Source organism: Orbicella franksi, chromosome 3 (assembly GCF_964199315.1).
Source record: "Orbicella franksi chromosome 3, jaOrbFran1.1, whole genome shotgun sequence".
NCBI classification, from domain to species: Eukaryota; Metazoa; Cnidaria; class Anthozoa; order Scleractinia; family Merulinidae; genus Orbicella; species Orbicella franksi.
Window position 1 is genome coordinate 29,816,347 of NC_138147.1, and position 18,000 is coordinate 29,834,346.

The 18,000-nt window shown below is 39.2% G+C and overlaps 1 protein-coding gene across 1 annotated transcript; it reads right to left on the minus strand.

Annotated features, from left to right (window-relative positions):
* Positions 1-5,327: 5,327 nt before the first annotated feature.
* Positions 5,328-15,413, minus strand: LOC145482505 (uncharacterized). The gene is made up of 7 exons (XM_081461106.1): positions 15,257-15,413; positions 14,839-15,100; positions 13,353-14,617; positions 12,073-12,210; positions 11,653-11,786; positions 6,129-6,291; positions 5,328-5,500 (listed from the first exon to the last, which is right to left on the minus strand). The coding sequence occupies exons 1-7, from the start codon at positions 15,411-15,413 to the stop codon at positions 5,328-5,330; spliced, it is 2,292 nt and encodes a 763-aa protein (XP_081317232.1).
* Between the last annotated feature and the right edge of the window lie 2,587 nt (positions 15,414-18,000).

Genomic DNA, 18,000 nt, shown 5'->3' on the forward strand with positions numbered 1-18,000 from the left:
ATTTTGTGTCCAACGGTCGGTTTCAAGCGCGATCAGATTTTGCCGACCAGTTGTTTGAGGGTTTGGCAGCCAGAGAACTCTGAGGACTCCACTGATAAATTCAAAGGTTCAGGTAAGAACTACTTTGGAGTTGAACTAGCTGAATCAGCCTATATATTTAATATTCAGTGATAATGTTTAAGTAATGTGTGCGGGAAAAGCCGGCGCAGGTTTTCAAACTGTATTCGCCACTGTATTGTATTTCAAACCCAACGGAAAGTGCAGCTTCAGTGAAGACAGTGAAAGCAAGAAAAGGCCTGATATGTCTCAGAACTTGGAAGGGTTTTCGAAATTGTCAGTGCATTCATCCACAGTGATCCTACTTCCAAGTGTAATTTCAATTCTGTAATTTTAACGACCAGTAAAATCCGATCCCGGTGCTGCAGTCGATGATGACCGCTTTTTAACGCGTCGAACGTTAAAACATGAGCTATTGAAACACATTTGCCGCATATTGGACAACTGACGAGATATTGAAATGATTATTTTTTCCCGGTGTAAGAAAGTATTGTTTCCATCGGTTTCTTTACTGAAGTCCGATCGTGTTCTTTATATAACTGAAGGCTGATTACCTATTGCTGCCTTTTGGTATCGCCGAAAATTTGCCCTGAAAGAGCTGTTGACCAACACACCTGATTGATCTAGTTCAGTGCTAATTGTACTGTACTTTTGGATTTAAAAGGGAATACAAAGGCTTGCCATGTCAAAGGTGAGAAAAGACCAGAAGGCAATCATGTCATTCCAGATTTCGTTCTTTCGGTGTCGATAGCGCCAGGACAATAATGTGTAATTTAATTTCTTATGCGTTCCCATTTGTTAACGCGCGTGTTTTTCGCACATTCAGTTTCTGTTAGAGAACAAGTTATTTTGCATGCCTGCGTTGTTACCGGAAATGTAGACATTTCGCCTTATTGTCTTCTTTTTATGATGGCACAGACAGTGATTTTGTGGTGGAACAATCATCGCGCGGTTCAGTTCATGTAGCTTAGGCAAAGCGCGAAACATGGCACACGAAAAAATAGGGGAGGGGCGTGGCACCAGTTCACACCATTCACTGAATTCACGCTTCTGGGTTATAGTTTGATGACGAAATGAGCGGTAAAAAATTATTCCACAATTATTTTTCTTAAACAGTTAAATCCTTGCTTCTTTGACTTGCCCCAGGGAATGTAATTTTCAGCAATGTAACATCAGTTAAAATCTAAGACATTTCATTGAATTCTCTCATGAATGAGCTATTTTTGTGAACATAGTTCTTGATCTAGATCTTACATTGAGGGGCCCGATAGTATCACCAGTTTTGTATATTATTATGTGTCCGTGGCTGTATGCGTATTTGGATGCATGTGTGTGTGTGTGGACGGGGGGAGGACGCCGATATAAGAGGGATTGTGCAGTATGTTACATTTTCTAAAACATATCATTTTTCAGGTGTAAAATTAACTGCGTGAACTATAAGAAGCACAGCTAAAGATGCTGCAAACGTTACCCGATGTCATGGACTGGTACCCGAGAAAGGATGAGCAAATTTGTTGATGAAATCACGAGATTAACTTTGTGAATCTTTTATGTTGATCGTCCAGTGTATATTTATGACATTACATTGATCTGATTGATACATTTTGTTAACGAGTTAACGAGTAATGATGCTGTTAATAGCAATACTTTTACTATGAACGGCCTTTAACATTCCAACAATGTCGGGGTCTTTGCTGCGAAACTTTGCACTTAACTGTGTGAAACTTTTACGGTGAACGGCCTGTAACATCCCAACAATGCCGGGGTCTTTGCTGCGAAACTTTGCACTTAACTGTGTGAAACTTTTACGGTGAACGGCCTGTAACATCCCAACAATGCCGAGGTCTTTGCTGCGAAACTTTGCACTTAACTGTGTGAAACTTTTACGGTGAACGGCCTATAACATCCCAACAATGCCGGGGTCTTTGCTGCGAATGTTTGCACTTAACTGTGTGAAACTTTTACGGTGAACGGCCTGTAACATCCCAACAATGCCGGGGTCTTTGCTGCGAAACTTTGCACTTAACTGTGTGAAACTTTTACGGTGAACGGCCTGTAACATCCCAACAATGCCGGGGTCTTTGCTGCGAATGTTCGCACTTAACTGTGTGAAACTTTTACGGTGAACGGCCTGTAACATCCCAACAATGCCGGGGTCTTTGCTGCGAAACTTTGCACTTAACTGTGTGAAACTTTTACGGTGAACGGCCAGTAACATCCCAACAATGCCGGGGTCTTTGCTGCGAAACTTTGCACTTAACTGTGTGAAACTTTTACGGTGAACGGCCTGTAACATTCCAACAATGCCGGGGTCTTTGCTGCGAATGTTCGCACTTAACTGTGTGAAACTTTTACGGTGAACGGCCTGTAACATCCCAACAATGCCGGGGTCTTTGCTGCGAAACTTTGCACTTAACTGTGTGAAACGTTTACGGTGAACGGCCTATAACATCCCAACAATGCCGGGGTCTTTGCTGCGAAACTTTGCACTTAACTGTGTGAAACTTTTACGGTGAACGGCCTGTAACATCCCAACAATGCCGGGGTCTTTGCTGCGAATGTTCGCACTTAACTGTGTGAAACTTTTACGGTGAACGGCCTATAACATCCCAACAATGCCGGGGTCTTTGCTGCGAATGTTCGCACTTAACTGTGTGAAACTTTTACGGTGAACGGCCTGTAACATCCCAACAATGCCGGGGTCTTTGCTGCGAATGTTCGCACTTAACTGTGTGAAACTTTTACGGTGAACGGCCTGTAACATCCCAACAATGCCGGGGTCTTTGCTGCGAATGTTCGCACTTAACTGTGTGAAACTTTTACGGTGAACGGCCTATAACATCCCAACAATGCCGGGGTCTTTGCTGCGAATGTTCGCACTTAACTGTGTGAAACTTTTACGGTGAACGGCCTATAACATCCTAACAATGCTTGGGTCTTTGCTGCGAAGCTTTGCACTTAACTGTGTGAAACTTTTATGGTGAACGGCTTTGAACATCCCTTCAATGGGTATTTATGAAATTTTTACGGTAAACTACCTCTAGGAATGTGAGTGTCTTTGGTTGTTTAGCTTTCAAGTTAAATTAATTTGTGAAAGTTGTGTTGACAGTGCTTTGCAGTCTTGGGTAAGGCATGGATCAGTGACATGGACTGAGATGGATCACCAACATTCAAGGTATGTATTATCAAGATTTTTTTTACTCGTTTTATGATAAAGATTCTAATGTGGTTTATACACTTTTATCTCGCAATTCTAGAGTGGGAAGCTCAGAGAAGACAGTTGTCCAAAGAAAAAGAAAAACACGTTTTTCAATACTTTTGAGGTAAACATGGTGTTAATAATCAGCACTAAACCAGCTCCCTTTGGTTGTTTTAAGGAGCTGGCATAACCCTTTATTTTTCAAAAAAATCATTAGAAATAATTGTAAACTACTAAATCGGGGTAAACATATAAAGTGTGTTGCTGTTGTTGAAATTACAATCATTATTGGGCTAGCAATGTAGAAGTAAGGCCGATATGTAGTAATAAAGGACTTCAATATTATTTTTTGTTCATTTCCCTTACAGCGTTATATAAAAGTAATTTTACAACAGGCATTTCTTTGGTGAAAGCAAGTTTGATCTGAATGTCTAGAAGGATTAGAGGGATCTTATTTTAAACATCAGTGTGAACCTTTTTAGATGTCAGAACGTAAAGTGCCAAACTGTCACACGTATGCTGAACCTGGAAGGCATCTGAAGTATCGGAAAACAACGTGCTGGGAGACACCTTGTCCGATCCGCTTAAGACATAAATGGTAAGTTGTATTGTTTTTAAGTGATAACATAATCATAGTGTAGAGTTTGCTCATAGCGGCAAAAATAACCACATATTGCTAATTTATCTCTAATAATAGTCAACAGACAATAGGCTGTTGAATAAAGGTCCTAAACAATGCGTTTGTTTTTAATCTAGGTCAAAACGCTGGCCAGCACATTTTTTCTCCAATAATTGCCTTGCTGGCATTTACAATGTTACCCTTTACTGCTGGCTGGCTACTTGGCTAATTGCCATTTTTCTAGCTCGGTATTCAAAATTTTCATTATGTCTGGCTGGGAGTTTTATGAAATAAAGTCGATCTTGCTAGTAGTGAAGAGCGGATATTTTTTTCCCAGGAAAGTTAATTATTAATGGTAATTGACGTGGGAGCACAGAATCAGTGCTTGGGAAGTCACATATTAAATTTCCAGTTAAAGTGTCGTTGGGTACTCCTGAGAAAAAGCCGTTATTTTTTAATGCACGCGCGCTGATCACGCGTGAAATTATGCGCAGTAGGGATGCGCAATGCAATACTGGGGAATGACCTCAACTACCCTATTGTTCGTTAAAAAACTAGCTGCGCAACTCACGTTTGCGCCGTATTGGTCGTTACAGTAATGAGTTCGCATCCAATTGAACGCTGATTTTTTTCAAACTCTCGATGGCTTTGAGCAATTTAATTACGTTGAGATATAATAATATGTTTGTTTTAATATCTCAATCATCTGAAAGTTCCCCCTTTTGCCTATTCCTTGCTTTCCTCTATCGATGTCTTAGGAGGTCTAAAATATCTTTGTCCATGAGAGTTTTCCCCTCGCTTCTATGTTAGGGATTCAGTAGTTGAATGCCAGCATTCCAGAAGAAGTCTGTTCTTGTATTTTGATAAACTATTCTTGACCATTGCTTATTATTTTGGTTTAACTACCTGTGATCTTCAGACTCTGGAATGGTTACTTTATGAAATGGAACTAAGGAAAAACGGACGGGGCTAGGTCTGTGGCGAAATGATCAGTTATTGCCGAAGCCGAAGGTCTGCAAATAATTGATCACGAGATTTTCCGATAACCGAGTTCAATAATTATATTATCTTTCGATCACCGGGCTTGTTTTCATTATTAAATCACTCTTTAACAGTTCAGGGAAGTGATCTGCCATTTTTTCAGACAATAGCGTGATTACAACTGAGCAGGATATTATTTGCAACATAACACATTTAGATGGTACTACGCATAAGCAGACCATTATTTGTAGGCAGTAATTTGCAGGTCACGTGGTGGGCTCTCGGCCAATGAAAAGGAAGGAAAAATGGATCGAATGATATTAAAATCAAATGTCAGTTCCTTAATCTTCGTACCATTTAAAATTGCTGGAAGTAACCGTGATCGAAGTACTGAGATCTCTTCTATCAAGAGAAGCGACTTAATTAAATGAATTAAGGGTTCAGAGAAGAATTATTATTCGCCTGTTCCAATTATACGTTCTTCATATTAAGCATGTTAAAGCCTGTAGCTGTTACATCTTCAGTATCTCCCGTACATCGATCCCGAGGGACGCGTACGTTAGCTTCACCTGCCGTATTCCATCGTTTCTTGATGAGACCTCGCACTTTCTTGGTGGCAGTGAAACACAACGCAATGAAAAACCCTGTTAAACAAGATTTCATGATAAAATATGAACCATTAGATGAAACAAATGATCTCCAAAATTGTTATATGACTGAGAGAACTACTTCATTGTGATTGGCTGATAGCAGACCGATTAATTGTTTGTTTTTTGTTTTCTTGTTTTTATTTGCACTGCAGTGCAAATTAATGTTCGATCATAGCTAATTTCTTAGTCATACTATAAATAAGTAAACGTATGAAAGGCTATGCAGTTAAATATTTCCACTACGAGTGATCTTTGAAAATTCATTCAAAATGCACACGCCTAAAGGCTCGAGTAGGTTTTGACAGAAGTTTCAAATGTGACCCATAGCGAAAATCCTTAATTTTACTTGTTTGAAAAATCACCCTAAGTACCCTCTAAATATATTGAAAGAAATTCAAAAACTCATCTTAAAAACTTAAAGGTTAAACTCGAAAAATGGGAAGAAATTACTTTATTACATGACTGAGAAAATTACTTCATTGTGATTGCCTGAGGGCAGATCGATTTATCGTTAATTTCAAATTGCACTGCAGTGCAAATTATTAAGCGCGCGCATTCGTATTTTTTTTCGGTCGTATGACAATTGAGTAACGAATTAGAGGCTAGCAGAATCAAACGTTACCTTGCATGCTGTTTAACACAGTGGAAGGATAATGCAGGAATGCAGTTTGATGCCAATTTGCCAGAAGTCCCAGAATCCAGGTGAGCCCCATTACTGCGGTCAGCTTGATGCAGATAAAGATCAGTGAAGCTTGCGAACTGTTGTTTGTAGCTAAGTTGGCGGCCTGGGGTAAGAAAAAGCTCTGCATTTTAGTGCAGTGCCAAAGTGGAAAGTCAAACGCTATGGAGTAGTTTCTACATTGCTCTCACTCACTCGTTATGTTAGGTTTGGAGAGATAAAACTTAAGAGTGGCTGACTGTTAGGATCGAGAAACGCCGGTCAACGTCCCATTTGACAAATCGCTCATATTTTGCCCAAAGATACCCTTAGGCGACCTAATTCTAAAAATCATATTTTAGAGGTTCCAGCGAATTTTTATTTTTCAGAAATTCGCGAAAATTTGAAAGCGCGGTCAAAGTGCGGTTTTTCGTGTAATAAAATGACCGAAATAAGGTGCGAGGACGAAGCGCTGCTTAAGTCTTAAAATAAACTCAATTGACTTCAAACTTCACACAAATGTGGAACAACCACTCTAATTTATTCCTCGCTTTAAACTAGTCTCAGATATGTTGATATAGTGGTTTTCCGAACCATTTTAAAAACAGCTATGAAGCGTGTGAAAAATAACGGCAAAATATAGCTCATGTTTAACAGCATAAAAATGCATCTGGTACCTCACTTTCCGATTATTTTACATTACAGCCTTAAAATATCATTATTAAAGATATACCATGCCAAGTTTCATGCTCGAACTCGCAGTATTTCCCTTTGTGAAAAACGAAAATCTATGTCAATGTGTTGGGCGCAAATAACACTAATTATGCACGAACCAGAGACAAATCAATTTCAATGGCGAAAGTAAAAGGCTATCATTAATTAGAATCCCGTCAATTCACTGCTATCAGTAGAAACATAATGTCCACTGCATAAAAACTGTTTTCAGACGTTTTCGAACCATTGCGCGTTAACTTTGTTTAATTTCGTGTCCGCCGTCATGTCTAGTTTGTCATCGCGTGTATTTCCTTAATGTCAACAACACGTGAATGGTTGTCATAACAAACGCAAGAGATTTCCTGGAACCTTAATGTTTTCGATTCACCAAAACGCTTTAAGTTCGTTAAGACACAATAATGGGTCAGCTTGGAATGCTTTTTAGCATCAAGGACGTCAAAGGACTGTAAATTAATCGAGTTGAAATATCTTGAAGCAAATCAAAATCGCGCCCTTATTCTAATTTGGTAAACAGCCGATCTCCGTTCAAGTTCAAGAAGTCGAGAGGTTAATCCGGCAATGTATTACCGGTACAACAACAAAATCAAACCGAGGTCATCAAAAGTGTAAGTTTAAAAGTGTAATGGCAAGTTCCAAATAAATTTCGCCTATATAAATTGGAAACAAGATGTGAAACGGTCTGACCCGAAACAAATAAACAAAATATTAATACGACTAATTTAACCCGAAAATGTTACAGAAAACATACCTAAAAGCCGTCGATTCCCCTCGATACCACTCCGCATTGCCTTAAAGAGCCCAAGCTTTCTGCTGTAAGAATCAGGGGCCTCATGAATCTGTATTTATTATATCGGCAACCATGCTGCGTGGCTGATATTCGAGACTCAGTAAAAGTTGTCACACAACCGTACGAGCAGCCCAGTCACGCTTTCGCTGCTCTTGCGCAAATGTTCAACATTTCGCAATTTACATAAACCGACTACAAGTTTAAAGTAGTGACAGTAGATTGAAATGCGCTTGTTAAAGCTGTCCTATCGAGGAACAATTATTTCTTGTTTTTGAATGGCTCTTAGTTGTAGCTACAGTCGGGGAGGGGGGAGAGGGTATTCCCGGAAATTTCGGATATCTGTATGCCGTGGAAGATTAAGTGGTCTCCAGCTCTTAACGCCAACACTGAAACACTAGACGATTCTCGAAGTATCACAGGGGTCACTAAGCTAAATAATTTTGAGTGTAGCTCCACTGAGTCAATTAACCGTTGGCGCGCATATTGCATTGACCGTGGACAGGTGGAAAAACAGTTAAACCGGAAAAGCCTGTTGCACATTGTAATTTAGCGTTGTCCAACACGCAGTCGGTCTGGTTGTAATGTTAATCGTATTTGAGAGAATCTCAAGTTTTCTTTCGACACATACTGGGGTGACATACTACTAGATGGACGTGGCCGGGAGCTTTTCCGCGCTCGAGTGGGAGAGGTATATCTAGTCCCATGTCTTCGCACCCGCACGGTAGCATACAAAGTTTCAGGTTCTTTAGGTCACCCTCCATCGCCAAGGCACAGGAGTCTTGCTGGTCGTGTACCAAAGGATGCTGGAGCTGGAGTATTTCTACAACTTCCTTTGCCTGACTAAAATTTCTCTCCTCTTCAGATGCCTGAGCATGCATCTCATCAGGATCACTTTGGCGCATTGCAGCACTTAGGTGAGAGAAAAACTAGCACCTGAAAAAGACGAATATTATAAGGATCCCGGGCACTGCGCATTCCCGCGCCACCAGTTCGGCGTCAACCTTTCGGCCTGCCGTTTGACCAACGCGGAATTTTGCCATAAGATACGATTGCTGCTTGTCACTGACTGCCCTGAGAGCCCAAACCTTTTTTAAAACAACGAGGGCTTCCTGGTGACCTATTGTGGCTTTGAGTTAAGCGTCAACGCCTGCTCCAAGCAAGGTTTGTAGCACATTTTGGCTAAGTCCATAAGGGAATAGCTTTCAAGGGACTGAGTATATTTCTCCAGCGACAAGTGCCTCTCTAAAGTAGACACCCTATAAAAGACACGAATGCAGCGGCCTTGAAGATATCAATACACCCCTACCGTGCATGGTTACTATCTATGGAAACCTCAGCAGACGCTTCCTCGGTCACACCCGTTGATAATGGCACTGATGTTAAGGTCGCAGTCACTCTTCTCGGTTAAGCATGGCAAATTGACTGACTTGACTCGTGGCTCCCGGCCACGTCCATCTAGTAGTATGTCACCCCAGTATGTGTCGAAAGAAAACTTGAGATTCTTTCAAATACGATTAACATTACAACCAGACCGACTGCGTGTTGGACAACGCTAAATTACAATGTGCAACAGGCTTTTCCGGTTTAACTGTTTTTCCACCTGTCCACGGTCAATGCAATATGCGCGCTAACGGTTAATTGACTCAGTGGAGCTACACTCAAAATTATTTAGCTTAGTGACCCCTGTGATACTTCGAGAATCATCTAGTGTTTCAGTGTTGGCGTTAAGAGCTGGAGACCACTTAATCTTCCACGGCATACAGATATCCGAAATTTCCGGGAATACCCTCTCCCCCCTCCCCGACTGTAGCTACAACTAAGAGCCATTCAAAAACAAGAAATAATTGTTCCTCGATAGGACAGCTTTAACAAGCGCATTTCAATCTACTGTCACTACTTTAAACTTGTAGTCGGTTTATGTAAATTGCGAAATGTTGAACATTTGCGCAAGAGCAGTGAAAGCGTGACTGGGCTGCTCGTACGGTTGTGTGACAACTTTTACTGAGTCTCGAATATCAGCCACGCAGCATGGTTGCCGATATAATAAATACAGATTCATGAGGCCCCTGATTCTTACAGCAGAAAGCTTGGGCTCTTTAAGGCAATGCGGAGTGGTATCGAGGGGAATCGACGGCTTTTAGGTATGTTTTCTGTAACATTTTCGGGTTAAATTAGTCGTATTAATATTTTGTTTATTTGTTTCGGGTCAGACCGTTTCACATCTTGTTTCCAATTTATATAGGCGAAATTTATTTGGAACTTGCCATTACACTTTTAAACTTACACTTTTGATGACCTCGGTTTGATTTTGTTGTTGTACCGGTAATACATTGCCGGATTAACCTCTCGACTTCTTGAACTTGAACGGAGATCGGCTGTTTACCAAATTAGAATAAGGGCGCGATTTTGATTTGCTTCAAGATATTTCAACTCGATTAATTTACAGTCCTTTGACGTCCTTGATGCTAAAAAGCATTCCAAGCTGACCCATTATTGTGTCTTAACGAACTTAAAGCGTTTTGGTGAATCGAAAACATTAAGGTTCCAGGAAATCTCTTGCGTTTGTTATGACAACCATTCACGTGTTGTTGACATTAAGGAAATACACGCGATGACAAACTAGACATGACGGCGGACACGAAATTAAACAAAGTTAACGCGCAATGGTTCGAAAACGTCTGAAAACAGTTTTTATGCAGTGGACATTATGTTTCTACTGATAGCAGTGAATTGACGGGATTCTAATTAATGATAGCCTTTTACTTTCGCCATTGAAATTGATTTGTCTCTGGTTCGTGCATAATTAGTGTTATTTGCGCCCAACACATTGACATAGATTTTCGTTTTTCACAAAGGGAAATACTGCGAGTTCGAGCATGAAACTTGGCATGGTATATCTTTAATAATGATATTTTAAGGCTGTAATGTAAAATAATCGGAAAGTGAGGTACCAGATGCATTTTTATGCTGTTAAACATGAGCTATATTTTGCCGTTATTTTTCACACGCTTCATAGCTGTTTTTAAAATGGTTCGGAAAACCACTATATCAACATATCTGAGACTAGTTTAAAGCGAGGAATAAATTAGAGTGGTTGTTCCACATTTGTGTGAAGTTTGAAGTCAATTGAGTTTATTTTAAGACTTAAGCAGCGCTTCGTCCTCGCACCTTATTTCGGTCATTTTATTACACGAAAAACCGCACTTTGACCGCGCTTTCAAATTTTCGCGAATTTCTGAAAAATAAAAATTCGCTGGAACCTTTAAATATGATTTTTAGAATTAGGTCGCCTAAGGGTATCTTTGGGCAAAATATGAGCGATTTGTCAAATGGGACGTTGACCGGCGTTTCTCGATCCTAACAGTCAGCCATTCTTAAACATTCAATAAATAATGTGCGACTTACGCCTTAGATGAAGCACAGCATGTAGTCTTGGTAATTGCAAACGAGTTGACCACTGGATACAATGACAGCTTGCCAGGCATGATTTTTGGCCTCTTATTCTTGTTTCAAATTGGTTTTGTAGCCTGTTCCTCAGCTTAAGATTTTACAATGATTAGTTCAGCAGCAACAATCATGCAATCGTAATAGAGCTTTGTTTTTCTCTACAATATGAGCGGTTCTCTTTTTCCTTATATGGCCCCATATTTGGTTCCTCTGTCCCACACCGTAAGCAGTTGCCTTATTCTAGTGTGGTCAGTTAACAAATGATGTTATGAGGCATTCGGGGCATAGGTGGCAGACGGGATAATTTTTGTTATCCAGGTTCAATACACCATTTTTTAACATAGCTCGTCTTTTCCTCTTAAACTTCGCCTTGTTTAAAAACGCTTTACATAAAGCGAAAGTTTTGGATGTTCATCTTCAAGCAGGTCAATGCAAACTGGTTTTTGTGTTGTATCTGTCCCTTTTAGAAAACAAAAGAAAGCCAACTAGGAGATAAGTTACCACTGTGATGTCGCCTACCTGTTGCAAGTGACGAATGACATGCACGTTCTTCGCCAAGCACACAACGTTGAACAACAAAGCAAGACTCACAGGGGCTACCATGGCAACAGCTATCGCTCTTCCGTGAGATATCCAGCAGTAAATCGAATTTCCTGAAGTAAAAGAAAAAGTTATGTTATACTCCGAGAGACTTCTATACTTAGAGACAATTATTATTTATAGTTATTTAATTAAACGGCATTCAATTTCTTCTTGAATTTTCACAGGCAGACAGGAGAGGGAAGCAAAGAAAATGGTAAACTTGTAGATGTTTGATGTAATATCTATCAAGAGTTATTAAATGAAACATTGGAAAACCACCATTTGAAAACGTAATGTTTCGGCACTTTCGGTGGCCAACAATTGGAACATTCTTCAATTTTTTTATAGTTTACAAACCATATCCCAAATGAAAAGTTCCGGTAACGTCCAGGACAGAACACAAAGCAACAATCACAGCAGGCAGTCCCCATCCCACAATGCAATACTTGATGAAGATCTTGCTGACGTCTGAAGGTTGCCTTCTTGTGTCAGTCACTGTACAAGAACAAATTACAAGAATAACCTTAACCAGTAGCCAAAGACTCTAAATTGGTTTTGTTGGTTTAATATTCGACTTGCATTTGCACAATTTATGAAATCTAATTGGTCTGACATTATACAACATATAATTTTCAAAATAAAAACAAACGTGCCATAATTTCACCAATTCGCAATGTCATGTTATTGATCTGAATGCAACGGTTTCCTTAAATCAACATTAGAGTCAAACTTTAATTTCTCACCAGAGAGATGCTATCCGTCCCTTTAATGTTTTTCATGCCACTAAGGACAAGAATATACAATTCTTGTTCTGTTCTTGCAGTTCTTCTTCTTTCTTTTTAGGTCTCCTTTCCCAGTGGATTCAGACTGGGCTCTTTTGATCTTAAAGACCAGGTTAGGGGGCAAGGATGCGGAATCCGACTACCCTTCGTTACTTCAAAAATATTCAAGCAATGATAATTATACTTAGAGGGTATAAATAACGTCCAAAAATGTTTCCTCTTGGGTAAGCAACACAGAATGATGACTTTATATCACATAGTGATTGCGTCATGTTTCCGAAACAGTCGCCATCGGATCCACGATCTTCGATTTCTTAATCGACGATCGAAATCAATCAAAATAATCCTGAAAGTGCCCTGGAAATGTTAAAATAACTATGCAATAGTTAATAGTGCTTTTTTTTTTCCAAAAACAAAAAAATTAAAAGCAAGAAAGATTCAAAACATAGTTGCCATCGAAACACCAAGATCCAGCGAGTGCAATGATATGTCATACTAACTTGTTCTTAGACAAATTTAAGTTTAAGTCACAAAGACTTCTGCATGAAAAATGTCATGCAAGTTTTGAACAGGGACACTACAAAAAAAAACTGGACAAAGGTTGAAATTCAAAACATACCCGCACAATGCAACAGTTTCTCACACCCCGTCGGTACATGGTCATTAAAGCAAGTTCAATGCTATACGTCTGTTATACTTTCCTTGTTATTTTCGTTAATCAAATTTTAATGCCTGTAATTCGTATCTCCTGTAATTAATATACGCGTTTCTCGATGATGAGGCACCCTTATATTATAGCACCTTCCCTCATATTGCTGGACATTCTTTAATCTTTAATTTCAAGAATTCACTCACCTTGCATTGTAAAAGTATTTGCAGTGTCAAACCCTATCACAGTCATCCACGCAAATGCAGCGAGTATAAAGAAATGGAGAAAAATAGCCACTGCTTTGCAAAGAGCGACGACTTCTGTCGACTTTTCAGCACAAAGAAAAATTGTTTGATAGCTCAGCAACGACAAGGAGAGATTCATGAGACATTTCCCAGGTAGATTTCTAAGTTCTTTGAAAGACAAGTAAACACTGAGCAGAAGACACAGGGAGATAATTGACAAGAGTGTACCAACGAAGGTGACATGAATAAGAATTGTCAAGCCATACCCCGGATCCTTACCGGCTTGTCCAGTAGGATTTTCTGGGCACAAAATATAAACAGCATTTCCTTGCAGCGCCATGACATTTTTGTCCATTCGGATCTCCGCTAGCTTCACATCTGACAGGTGGCTGTTGTTCAAGGAAGATCGATTTTGTATTGACTGGTTAGTTTCTGAAGTGAAAACTTTACATCTTTGATCTCCAAAGGTGACCGTACAATTGTTGATAGATGAAGTACAGTTTGCTATTTGTGGCGTCAGATCTGGTGAAACGGGTCCAGAAGTGAGCGCGGATTGAGGATTCGTTGGTTCTTCTGGGTTTACGATGTTTGAGCTTACATCCAAAAGGATTGACAAAGGTGAACCGAACACAACAAAGGGAAATTGTCGAAAATTTACTCCAGAATTGCAAAGAGCACAATGAGGGTTTCTGTATTTAACTATAGTAAGTCCGACGTTCACTGAAAAGACCATAGAATATGAATAGCACAATTCTTTGATTACGGACATCACTGGCAGCTGATTCGAAGCACATTTGGTATCTTGCAGCACACAAGATTTGTGTTGACTCTTAAGATGTTGCCCTGGTGCATATTTCCACCAACATCTCTTATGCTCGATCAGAAACCTCTTCAAAGCCGTGATGTCAACGAAAGTAGGAAATGACCCAATTGCCTTTGGGCAGGAAACTTCGAGGCCCCAGATTGACAAGTTTCCTGCTTTGTTACATCTGGCGCAAACAATGCTCCTGTATGTTACATTCTGCGTCCAGTCAAAGACGGGCAGCTCCTTCTGCGGCGTTATATTTAAGCGATGAACAGTTTGACAGTTGCTTGTAGTATAACGATTGTGTAAACTGCAAGAAGATTTCATGATAACCCCAGATGGCCACGAAGGGTTATTGATGTCTCCACATGTCATACTTTCGAGTGATGTGTCATCAAGATCATTTTCAATGTGGCCACAGCTGTGAAATCATACCAATCAAACTTATTAGACAGTCAAAACAAAAACTCTCTCCCTTGAAGTATCTTCGAATCTTCTGTTTGCTTCCAGCATTGTCATATATTTATTCTGGTAGAAATCAAAATACTGATCAAAGATCCTCTTTATCGACCTGTGACCAGCAAATATAACATAAAACCTGGACATAAAGACCTAGAATGAGTGAATTTAGTGTAATCTTACCGCGTCTGAAAATCCAAACAGCAGTCACTCAGTAGTTTGCAAGGCTTGTCACAGAAGCAGGTCTTATTATCATGTCTTCTTTCGTTCAAAAAACATCTGCCTTGACACGACTGCACAGAAGAATTCTTTAGTTGAAGCACTGCAGCAAGAACGTTCTCCTCTTGTGGCAATGTGATGTTGTGCTGATGGAGCAACTGAGAAAGGTTTTTCCAACTAAGCATTTCACCCCTCCACTTGACAACAAAATCTTGGTCCCTCGACCCTAAATGAAAGAAAAAACTCAGGTTATCATTTATAACTTTGATGTTCCAGTGATCTGAAAGGGAAACGAAATGCACCAAGCTAACATAGTGTTCCAAAGCAGTAAAAATCATCTGATGACGACAAACGAAAATACTAGTAATCATTATGTACCTACCAATGAGTACAGGAAGTTGGCCAGAGTCGTATTTCTTCCTTGAAGATTTAGCTTCGTTGCCATGCGTTTGTTTTTGAGATCTTGATGGTGCTGATAGACTTAAAACTGTAACAACCATGAAGCATGTTGCTAACAGATTGAAGTGTTCTACTTTCATTTTGGTTTACTTTTTATTTTATTATTTTGTGGGAAATCCGGGCAACTTGATTGCAACTGAAACTTATAATCACGAGAAAGATTTCATCCACTTTCATGAAATAGCTCTACGGGCAGGTGCTATATGGTCGTCGTTCGCAGTTTACCTAAAATGATTTACTTTGTGAAAATAACACTTTGAAAGACGAAGTTTCTATCTGGAATTTCCATTTTCGATTTGTAAATATAAAGTACTGATGTTTGACGGAAACCAAGGACATCAGGCTATGCACCTGTATTAAAATGATTCGCTTTGAAGCAAAAACAATTATTTTCGTTTCCAATTTCCAATCATGTTTGATATGAATATTTTAGCCTATATGACTGAAACAAAAGAAATTAATCTTGAGTGTTTTACGTTTGACTTAAAAATTTTGCACTTAAATTTAATAATGCTAATTCTTGGTTTTAGACATTGCTTTTTTTATTTCATCATAGTCTCTTAGACCTTTGGTAAGTCTGAGAGATGTCGGTTTGGCAAAATAGATCCATTGATCCTTGCAGTGTTTATTTGTTTTATAATTATGAAGCAAACATCAGATATGCACCTATGGCACTTTCAAATGCCAACAACTATAATCAAAATACTGCTGCAAAAAGTAAAAGGATATAAAGCCTGTGAAGATATTAAGCTAAGTAAACACAGTCGGCTCGTGAAAATCTAACCACTATATTTCCAATACCACACGAGAAAACAGTCTATTTTGTACCTGAACTGTAAAAATGTTTAATTTTAAGTTGGTTATTAGTTTCCTTCAATTCAATTTCGTGATGTCTTGTCCGGTCGTTTGTTACTCTCTTTCCAATGTCAGCAGCTGGCCGCAATAATTATCTTATTTTTTGTGTGATTTGAAGGAAGATCCAAACTTTTCAAATGCACTGCACTAAATGTAATTAAAAAAGTAGAGACGATGGTACTGTTTTACGTGAAACGTTATGCACCCAGAATTGGGATTTTAAGTTTTCTAATTCTTTCATTCAAAACTTTGACAAAACGTGTAGTAAGAAGCGTCCTAGCAACTGGTTATACATGTATGCCCTTGAACACGTTCGTGTAAGTATCGGTGCTTTCTTGACAAGACTTTAACAGGGAAGTGACAGAAAACTCCACACCGATCAAATTGGCCTATATAAAGTATTCCGGCAACTTAGAGACTAATAGCTGCAGTGTGCATTTGGTTTTCAAATTAAATTTCCGGACATTTTGTCGTAATGGTAATTACCCAGTACTTTTTTCAACAAGCGCTCCGTACTCGTACTTGTGTTTTACGTAATATATCAAACACGAAAGACCGTGTTTGACCACATTTCCAAACGCCGAGAAGAGAGTTGAAAATACGACACGTAGTGGAGTAATTTGGACGATCGAACTTCGAGGTGTTTGGAAATGTGGTCAAACCCTGTCTCTAGTGTTTGACCTTTTCAATCGAAATTAAAACCAAGGAGAAAATGGAGCAATAAAATCGTGAAATTCTATGCTAATTAAGATATCCAAAAACTGTCACGGTCATGATTTCCATTGTTTGAACTTGCAGAATTATTATTGAGTTTGAGAAAATAGTATCCCCCATAACACTAAGTATCAATCCTAATCACTAACACTAATCCTTACTGAGCAATGCCATTTCTCTCGTCTCAAAAGTAAGTTGCATTAAGTTAAGTTCTTAACGACTATTGAAGAACAGTTGGATAAGTTACAAGTGGTTTCTTTATGTGATTTTCGTTGATAACTGTAGGTACTTCATTACATCGTAGACGTAAAGAGTAAACCTTTAATGAAACGAGACTACACAGCATGGGAAGATGCCACTGTGCCATTCCATGTTTTGAAAAGTCCATCCTTCAAGAGACCTCGCAGTTTTTTAGTGGTGGTGAACCTCAACGCAATGAAAAACCCTGCGTGGAAAAATATAAATCCACCCAAGAATTATTTTAATAAATCTTTAAAATTGAATGGAAGCTTACGGTAGAAATTGGTGTCTCCCTTCAAATTATAGAAACATCTTGACAATGCGGTTGAATTTTTCTCTGAGGAAAGTTGGATGACTCGAAAAGCTATCTGCTAAAGTTTTTTTTTAAATTTATCTTTACACTTTCCATAACATTGCAGGTATCAACATTACCTTGCATGCTGTTTAACAAAGTAGAAGGATCATGCAAGAATGCGGTTTGATTTCAATTTGCAAGAAGTCCCAGAATCCAGGTGAGCTCCATTACTGTGGTCAGCTGAATGCAGATGCGAGTCAGCGAAGCTGGGTAACTATTGTTTGTCGCTTGGCTGGCGCCCTGGAAAAATAAAAAGCTGTGCATTTCGGAACTGCGTTAGATTAGAGACTTCCATTGGCACTAATTAATTATATATTTAAGATGGTTCTAAGTGTGTTTCTGCAATTCTCCCCATATTTTGGTAATGCAGTTTGTAAGAAGGCCTGGAGAGACCATTGATAACTTAGAGTTAGTCAAAGGTTTAACCATCAGCTGAGCACTGACACATTTTTTAACTGATCATGTAGCTGTTATTCGAGATCGGGAAAATTTTCTGATAGCTG